At 34.3% G+C, this 9780-nt stretch overlaps 1 protein-coding gene across 2 annotated transcripts; it reads left to right on the top strand.

Moving 5' to 3' along the window:
• The first annotated feature begins 2408 nt into the window (after nt 1-2408).
• On the top strand, nt 2409-9569 carry CER9 (RING/U-box superfamily protein). Of its 2 annotated transcripts, none has more exons than XM_068606544.2 (9): nt 2409-2980; nt 3617-4309; nt 5443-6207; nt 6296-6507; nt 6592-6954; nt 7145-7302; nt 7384-7547; nt 7653-7799; nt 8841-9569. In XM_068606544.2, the coding sequence occupies exons 1-9, from the start codon at nt 2618-2620 to the stop codon at nt 9345-9347; spliced, it is 3372 nt and encodes a 1123-aa protein (XP_068462645.2). In that variant the 5' UTR covers nt 2409-2617; the 3' UTR covers nt 9348-9569. The 2 variants fall into 2 exon arrangements, with proteins under 2 accessions (XP_068462645.2, XP_068462644.2); XM_068606543.2 differs by having other exon boundaries at nt 7142-7302.
• The last annotated feature ends 211 nt before the right edge of the window (nt 9570-9780 follow it).

Below are 9780 nucleotides of genomic sequence, written 5' to 3'. Positions count from 1 at the left end.
TAATAGATCTCGTGATTTAAATATCTGAATAGTGTTAAATGTAGAATTTTAAAGAAAGGTTAAACTAATTAAGGGATCCATGCTACCTTAATAAATATATAAACAAAAAAAGGTTACGTAAACCATTTTTATTTCTATTTATTATTAATGTTCAAGACATTATCATCATATTTAATTAGTTTATGTATATATATTGTAATTAAAAATGGAAAAATAAAATAATCTTATAAATATTCCATTAAATTAAACATTTTTTAATTTATAAATAAAACCGTTAAACAATACATAAAAGGCAAAAAAAGGAGTAATGATTTACTTCAATACAATTAAGAATTACAAAATTATGATTTTTAAACCATTGAAAAAGAATTATTTTGAAGACTTTTATTTTTTTATCCAACTATTATTTTTAAATTTTAAAAAATATTAGTGACTTTTTATCATTTATATCTCTACTATTTAATTAATATATGTATATGTAAATAAATTTATTGTAATGTAAAAAAAATAGAAACTTTCATGAATATTTTATCAAATCAAATATATTCTTTTTCAAAATTAACCTTCAATGATGCTTTAAAAATGAATAATGTTTAACTTTAATCTATACCTATATAATGGGATTCATCTCCATAACTGTTTTTTTTATATATATAAACAAAATTAATTTTATTTTTAATTATTTTGTAATTTTTTCAATATTAAAATAGTTATTCTATACTTGGGGATTTCTCCACTTAACTGTTTTTATATATATAAAAAAAATTATTTTTTGTTATTTTGTAATTTTTTTTCAATATTAAAATAGTTATTAAAATTAAGTTTTTGAATGGAAAATAGTTATTAGAAAGAAGTTTTTGAATGTAAAACAGATTTGAATCTAGTGTTTTTGAAATATATTTTTATTTCTTCAATTTTTACTCATAGTTTTTTTTCAATTTGAATTTTTGAGATTTTCCATTTGATAAAAAAAAATTATTCTTCAATATAAGAGTCAGAAGAAGAGCATGTATCCCACGTTAATCTCTGTAAATGAGTTTTCTTTTCTTAGTTGTTTAATTGCTCATTTTTATTTATTTTACTCTGTTTTTCATGGCGGGATACAAAACATTCAGATTGCACAGGTACATAGTTATATTGACATCATTGTTGATGTGGGCATCAGTGAGAGAAGAGGAAAAAGATTAGAAAATAAATATTTTTATGAAGTTTCTCATCTTATTCCTCTGCTTGTTTATATTTTCATTATTATATTTTGTTTTTTTAGTTTTATGTTAGTAACAACTAATTAAAATTAGTGATTCACCATAATGATGACGTAATTGCTTTAAGGTACATAGTTATTTAGACATCATTATTGATGTGGCATCGACAGAATGATGAATGCGTTCCATTCTTGCGGAGTAGAGAAAATTGATTAGAAAATAAATATTTCTTAAAGTTTGTTACAGTGCTTCTCATCTTATTCTTTTTTATTATTATTATATTTCTGTTTTTTAGTTTTATATTAATAACCACAAATCAAAAGTTCACCATAATGATTACTTAATTGCTTTAAGGTATAAAGTTATCTTGACATCATTTTTATGTGGACGAAGAGGATGAATGCGTTTTGAATATAACATTCTTGTATAGAAGAGGAAATGGATTAGAAAATAAATATTTTTTTAAGGTTTGTTAAGTTTCTTGTCTTATTTTTTTTTTTTTTTTTGTCTTTTCATTGTTATATTTCTCTTTTTTAATTTTATGTTAGTAACAACAAATAAAAATTGGTTATGTTTATTGTGTTACAAATTTGAATTTATTTTTAATATAGTAGGTTAAAACTCATAATGAAAGAAAATGTTTCTATCTTATTTTTACTTAATGATATTTGGTATTTAGAAAATATGAATACACATAATAATATACCTATTTAAAATAAAAATAAAATGCTCATAAAGGTATTTCGGCTTCCAGTTATAAAAATAGATGAAAATTATAAAAAAAAAAATTAAAATAAAATAAAATTAAATAGTTTATATTAAACTTTTCGTATAATTATTTGTGTAAAAAATATATTCAATTATGTCGTAAAATAAAAGAGTAAAATATGAATACTAAATAAATATTAAAAGAAGGTGATCCTGATGAATAAAGTTATAGATATAAAAATTAATATTTTACAGGAACATGATTATTAAAAATAAATTTGAACAGAAAATACAATAATTAAAAGAATGTAGGATTGATTCAATATTAATCTTGATCGGAAGAAAAATCAACAAAAAGTCAAAACATAGTTTTAATGACATTAGAAGAATTAGTGATTTTGGCGTAGAGCAGCACCATAAAATAGGTAGGACCAATGAGAAGGTGCCACGTGATCCAAAACCCACATAACCATATACGTCACCCAATACCAACACATTGGCGTAATGTAGTATAACCACCGAACGAGGGCAATCTCGGGAAAACCCTAAATCTCCACGCCAAAATCTTCAATCACTCTCCATTTTCTCTCATCTCTTTCTCCCTTTTTTTCTCTCCCTTCATTTTCTCGCCCCCACCGACTCTCTCCCTGACCCGCCCTGACTCACCGCCGACTCGGTCCCCGGCCGGTTCGGTCTAAACCGTCATGGAGATCGCTCACGAGCCACCTCCTTCCCTCGACGGAGGCCCCATCCCCGTCGAGACACTCGCCAATTCTCCCTCGTCGTCTTCCCCTTCCTCCTCCTCTTCTTCCTCCTCCGCTTCGTCGCCGCGCGGTTCCAAGGGAAAGGAGGTCGAGTCGACCGCTTCGGCGACGGGGACGGCAGCCGCGCCAGCCAAGTACGATGACGAGGAGGAGGAGGAAGAGGACGTGTGCCGGATTTGCCGGAACCCTGGTGACGCCGAGAATCCACTCCGGTATCCGTGCGCGTGCAGCGGGAGCATCAAGTTTGTGCATCAGGATTGTCTCCTTCAATGGCTTAATCACAGCAACGCGCGCCAATGCGAGGTTTTGCCCTATCTGATCTTCAACGTGAATTAACACGTTTTTGTTGGATTTCTGATCCGATTCTTTTGTGTCTGGGACTTGTTCTTGTTTAAACGAGGTGGTAATAGTTATTTTTTTATCGTAGAGTAGCGTGTATCTTGTACTGCTTCTTTTGATGAATGAAGCTAGGTTTTACCTTGTGCTAAAATAAGTTGTCAAGTGATGAAGTTAAAGATTCAGAAATTTCTTATTTTGTCATTTTTGTTGCTAAGGATGATGGAAAGTAGAAACCAAATAGGGGCTGCCAAATGGTTGCTGTCTTCTTCATGTTAAAATATTGAACCGCTAATGCTGGAAATGTATTATACCCGTTTATGCCTAATGTTTATAGTTGAAAGCTAAGAGTCCTTTGCTGAGGCACAACAATTTTCAATTTTGAACTTGATAGCATAAACAAAAAGAGAATAAAAAAAATCACCTTGGTCTTACAATAGTTAATTAAGCACACCGTAGATTTGTTTTGTAACTTATGCAAATGCTATGTTCAATACAAATCTGTCAAAAGTGAAGTAACCCCTCCCTGCCCCATTTTTATGTACCTGATTCTTCCTTATTGGGATGTTTTCTTCTTCTAAATGTGCTTCATATGTGCTGCAGGTCTGCAAACATGCATTTTCATTCTCTCCTGTTTATGCTGATAATGCCCCGGCTAGGTTACCTTTTCAAGAGTTTGTGGTTGGAATGGCAATGAAAGCCTGCCATGTTCTTCAATTCTTTTTGCGCCTGAGTTTTGTGCTATCTGTGTGGCTCTTAATTATACCTTTCATAACTTTCTGGATATGGCGATTAGCTTTTGTGAGGAGTTTAGGTGAAGCCCAGAGGTTATTCTTAAGCCATTTATCGACAGCAGTTATCCTGACCGATTGCCTCCATGGTTTTCTACTTTCTGCAAGCATTGTCTTCATTTTTCTTGGGGCCACTTCTTTGAGAGATTACTTTAGGCATTTGCGAGAAATTGGGGGACAGGATGCTGATAGAGAAGATGAAGTGGACAGAAATGGTGCTCGAATGGCTAGAAGGCCTCCTGTACAAGCTAATCGTAATGCCAATGCTGACGGGAATGGTGAAGATGCTGGTGGAGCGCAAGGAATTGCAGGTGCAGGTCAAGTAATTAGGAGAAATGCTGAAAACGTTGCTGCACGGTGGGAGATGCAAGCAGCACGACTTGAGGCACATGTTGAACAGATGTTTGATGGTCTGGATGATGCTGATGGAGCAGAAGATGTTCCCTTTGATGAACTTGTTGGCATGCAGGGTCCAGTTTTTCACTTGGTTGAAAATGCATTTACTGTAAGTCTATCAACATGACTTTATTGAAACTGAGCTTGATGAAGGAAGCCTTTTGAAAAGTTAAAACTGCATAGGTTCAACTCATTTTTAAATAACTTCTGATTTAATTAATTTTAATAAAATACTAAATTCCATTACGTAGTAGCATTTATCAAAATGTATGAGATTATTTTAATCACTTTATGGAAGAAGACAAGCTCTACTGTCTACTCAAGTATTATTTATGTTGTGTATGCAGACATGATCTTCTTGGTCTGCTTCTTTGGGGTAATGGATGAGATGTACTCTTGATAATTAACATTTGTAATTCCATGTGGATGGAAGGATTTCATATGATATAAGCTAGTGAAAATTTGTTGTCTCTTTAATATTAATTATGAATATTAAGTACTTGTGCTTATAAAACTTCAATTAGGAACTTGTAGTTGCATGATTCTCAATAGTTTTGTTTGAGATGCTACATTTACTAGATATATGGTCAAATTATAGCATATATGTAGGGAGAAGCCTCATCTTATAGACTGGTTGTGAGGTTGAGTTAAACTTTAATTTCACTTTCTTAAGATGACAATAGAACTTATTCTAGCGAGGTTTGTTGGTCCTATCATTCCACCTGCTACCAATTTTCCTTAATCCCACACTCTAGATGTCCAACTCTCGGCACGATGGGTTGTGTTGGAGATCTTACATCTATTGAAGATATGGTCAAATTATAGCATATAAGTGGATATAAATTTCATCTTATAAGTTAGTTTTGTAAGGTTGAATTAGGCTTAAGTTTCACTTTCTTAAGAGGTTTGTTTACTCAAAAATTGATTGCGGTGTGAATTTGTTATCATTAAAGAAAGAATGATTAGTTCACTTATTATGATTATTTTTCTTATGTTAATTGGTCATGCTATTAATGCTACTCTTTGTAGTCTAAATTTTATTATCTTTTAAGAATCTTTCTCTAATTATTTTCCCATGCTTAGGGTTCATTGTATATTATTGACAAAAAATTCTTATGTTTTGTAAATTGTGACCTTTTCTGATTAATTTTGTTTGAAATAATTTTGTTTTGTTCTTTGGAGAAATGAATTTGGTACTTATCACATTTCTTACTTCAAACTGAATTTATTTTCTCTAAGCAGGTGCTGGCGAGCAATATGATTTTCCTTGGTGTTGTAATCTTTGTGCCATTCTCATTGGGTCGTATCATACTCCATTACCTATCCTGGTTCTTCTCAACTGCTAGTGGTCCTGTGTTGTCAGCTGTGGCCCCCCTTGCAGACACATCTCTTTCTCTGGCAAATATTACTTTAAAGAATGCATTAACAGCTGTTAAAAACTTGTCATCTGAAACTCAAGAAAGTGGACCAATTGGTCAGGTTGCAGAAATGATGAAAGCCAATTCTAGTGAATTGAGTGAAATGTCAAACAACATAACATCTGCCTCAGCTGTTATCTTGAAAGGAGGGTCAATTGGAACTTCAAGGCTTTCTGATGTTACCACTCTAGCTATTGGATATGTTTTTATTCTTACTCTAATTTTCTGCTACTTCGGGATTGTTGCTGTAATTCGTTACACAAAGGGTGAGCCTTTGACCGTGGGAAGGTTTTATGGCATTGCTTCTATAGCAGAAACAATTCCATCTCTCGTCAGGCAGTTTTTGGCAGCAATGAAGCATTTGATGACCATGGTTAAGGTTGCTTTCCTCTTAATCATTGAACTCGGGGTATTTCCTTTGATGTGTGGATGGTGGCTTGATGTTTGTACCATTCAGATGTTTGGGAAGACAATGGTTCACAGAGTTCAGTTCTTCTCTGCATCCCCTTTAGCAAGCTCATTGGTTCATTGGGTTGTTGGGATTGTGTACATGCTACAAATTAGCATATTTGTCAGCCTTCTTAGAGGGGTAACTTCTTGTCATATGATATGATTTTTAGAGTCCTGCTTATATTGTTATTCACTGTTTCACATGATTTATTTGTTTACGATGGCAGGTTTTACGTAATGGAGTTTTGTACTTCCTTCGGGACCCTGCGGATCCAAATTATAATCCATTTCGTGATCTTATAGATGATCCCGTGCACAAACATGCTCGCAGGGTTCTATTATCTGTCGCAGTTTATGGGAGTCTGATTGTGATGCTGGTATTCTTGCCTGTCAAACTTGCCATGCGGATGGCACCTTCCATTTTCCCACTAGACATATCGTAAGATAGCCCCTTAATCAATTTTAGTAGTTTCCATGGATTATGTATCACATTTTTAAATTGTGAATATGAATGTTTTTGCAGGGTATCTGATCCATTCACTGAAATTCCAGCTGACATGCTTCTCTTTCAGATTTGTATCCCATTTGCTATTGAGCATTTTAAATTGAGGACAACTATAAAATCCCTACTGCGCTATTGGTTTACTGCTGTTGGTTGGGCTCTTGGTTTAACTGATTTCTTACTGCCTAGACCTGATGACAGTGTAAATCAAGATAATGGAAATGGGGAGCCAGGTAGGCAAGAAAGGCTACAAGTAGTACAAGCTGGAGTGCATGATCTGGGTTTGGTGCCATTTGCAGGTGATAATTTGAACAGGGCTGTTACTACAGTGGGAGAACTGAATGCTGGAGAGGATTATGATAATGATGAGCAATCCGACTCTGAGTGAGTTCCTTGCTAATTGAAATCCTACAACTATCATTTATTATCTTATATTTCATTCTCCCAATTTATTTAGTTGACTCAATGTGTGAAAAAATCTAGTAAAGTCATCAGTTTCTTTGCAGTGCTTGTTTTAGCTGTTGTTAGTTACCCTGTCACCATCTAATTAAATATTTTGCTATGACTATAGCAGTTATGCCTTTGTGCTTCGCATAGTTCTCTTACTGGTGATTGCTTGGATGACTCTCCTTGTCTTCAACTCTGCTCTGATAGTTGTACCAATTTCACTTGGACGGGCACTTTTCAATTTTATTCCTCGTCTTCCCATAACTCATGGCATTAAATGCAATGGTATGTAAATGATTGAACTAGCTTTCCAGTCGCTGGCCTTTATAACTTTGCATGTGCTTATAACCTTATTTCTTTTCACAGATCTGTATGCATTTATCATTGGAAGCTATGTAATCTGGACTGCCGTTGCTGGAGTTAGATACTCAATTGAACAGGTAAGAAGAAGGAGAGCTTCTGTTTTGTTTGGCCAAGTATGGAAATGGTGCGGCATTCTTGTGAAGAGTTCTGCACTTCTGTCTATATGGGTAAGGATGATCCTCTTGCTTATTACTATGTTACTGAAGTTGCCCTTTTGAGTTTGCATATATCTGTATTTGCTTGTAAGTATATTAATCCCTATTTTTTGTCAGATATTCATTATCCCAGTGCTAATTGGTCTTCTCTTTGAGCTTTTGGTCATTGTGCCAATGAGAGTTCCGGTTGATGAAAGTCCAGTATTCCTACTTTATCAAGACTGGGCATTAGGCCTTATATTTCTGAAGATATGGACTAGATTGGTGAGTTTGTTTCCTTTTATTATCAGCATTCCTCTGTCAGCTTTCCTTCCTGTCTTTAATTTTTTTGGTGCAAAATTTTTACAAGCTTATTAAATACTGAATGCTATGTACAAAAATATATTGAGTGACATGATGTAGAAAACCTCCTTTTTGCGTAAAAAAAATCTTCCTGCTGCTGTACTCTTTTTGGTAAGTTTATCTTGCTGCATGGGTATTTATGGTATCAATTTTCTGGAATGTTTCTCCTATATGTTTATTTTCATCCCAGTGGCATTATGTGATTCATGTAGCCCCTACACACTTAGTCTAAGACTTCTTGTTTACGTTTGTTTCTTGTTTGTTTCTTCATCTATTATTGCCATGAAGATTAACTGCTCGTTGCTGACAACCTAACTTAAACCTCATTGTAATCTGGGCTGGGGAGTTTGGGACTGGTTTTGTAAGTATTGGCCTCAAATCACGAAGAAGGTAGTATATAATGCCAATGACATGTTTCATTGATGTTGCTTACACCATTTTGGGGTAAAGCATATTTCTGGCATAACTTTTTTTTGTACATGGTATGATTTTAAAAAAAAAAACATAATAGTGTATTATCAACTTAGGGGGGTGGGGTCAAATTGGCAAGGGTTGATAAATACTGAATTGTGAATGATTTATTGTAGGTTGGTAAGAATGATTTGAATTGGATAAAATGAGTTTAGAGGGAAAAGTCTGGGTGAGTTTACTTGGTTTCTTGGAATTGTAATCAGAGGAAAGCGTTTTACTTAGAGATTAAGTTGATGAACTACGACGTAGTTTGTTTAGCATATACAAGTGTCATATGATCAATTTCCATTCAACTGATGAAGATGCGGAAATCTTTTCATACCCAACTAACAATTTGAGTTGACCCTTTTTGCTCTTTCTGTCCTTTTATGTGAAATTTATTTGGCATGTCCCATTTGTAAATGATTATCTGTCTCTCAAATGTTTGTTACATGATTGAGTTGAATGTATCTATTTGCTATTTTTAAATTGTTGACTTGGTTCTTTCATTAGGTTATGTTGGACCACATGATGCCTCTGGTGGATGAAAGTTGGCGAGTCAAATTTGAGAGGGTGAGAGAAGATGGGTTCTCCAGGTTGCAAGGTCTATGGGTCCTTCGGGAGATTGTACTTCCGATCATAATGAAGTTGTTGACGGCATTATGTGTACCTTATGTTTTGGCCAAAGGTGTATTTCCAGTTCTTGGGTATCCGTTGGTGATCAATTCTGCTGTTTATCGGTTTGCATGGTTGGGATGCCTATGTTTCAGTTTCTTGTGCTTCTGTGCCAAGAGATTCCATGTCTGGTTCACAAATCTTCATAACTCCATACGCGATGACCGGTATCTCATTGGCCGAAGGTTGCATAACTATGGAGAACATGTTGAGAAAGCAAATGAAGCAGGAACTTCTACAGAGTTGCAGGACACTATCTTACTTGGTACGGGCTTAAATCAACAAGATCATGATGCAGATGTTGGACTACGGTTGAGGCGTGTAAATCATCAACAGGTAGGCTGAAATGTATTTTCTGGTAGGAAGGCCACTGTAGGTTGGTGAAGCTTCTGGGGCAGACATGGTTCGTAAATCTGATGTATACTCCACCTGTTTTGGGTAATTATATCACCTCGTCATGACACACCTGTGCTGTAGTTAAAATTTAACAATTCTGTGCGTGTTTTACTTGTTTAAATTTAGCTAAAAGGGGGAAAATAAAATTGTTGATAGCGCATTTTTTCAAAATAATTCTTTGTGAAATAGGGAAGCGGAAGGCATGCTACGAGATACTTAACAACATAGTTATAGTAGTTAATTGTTATGATAATTACTTATTAGTTACTAGTTTGATTGATACTTCTAACTGGTTAAACGTGGCTGAACTTTGTGTACCCTAATATACATCCTTGCAAAAGGGCAAAGGCACAAAGTCAATGATAAATTATATACTCAAGTT

Source organism: Phaseolus vulgaris, chromosome 3 (assembly GCF_051622355.1).
Source record: "Phaseolus vulgaris cultivar YP4 chromosome 3, ASM5162235v1, whole genome shotgun sequence".
Taxonomy (NCBI): domain Eukaryota; kingdom Viridiplantae; phylum Streptophyta; class Magnoliopsida; order Fabales; family Fabaceae; genus Phaseolus; species Phaseolus vulgaris.
This window is presented reverse-complemented; position numbering and strand designations above follow the sequence as displayed.

Coding starts and splice junctions, on each gene's coding strand:
- CER9 (XM_068606543.2), top strand. CDS start 2,618: ATGGAGATCGCTCACGAGCCACCTCCTTCCCTCGACGGAGGCCCCATC. Junction 6,508..6,591: donor ATTTTCCCACTAGACATATC/GTAAGATAGCCC, acceptor ATGTTTTTGCAG/GGTATCTGATCCATTCACTG. Junction 6,955..7,141: donor GATGAGCAATCCGACTCTGA/GTGAGTTCCTTG, acceptor CTATGACTATAG/CAGTTATGCCTTTGTGCTTC.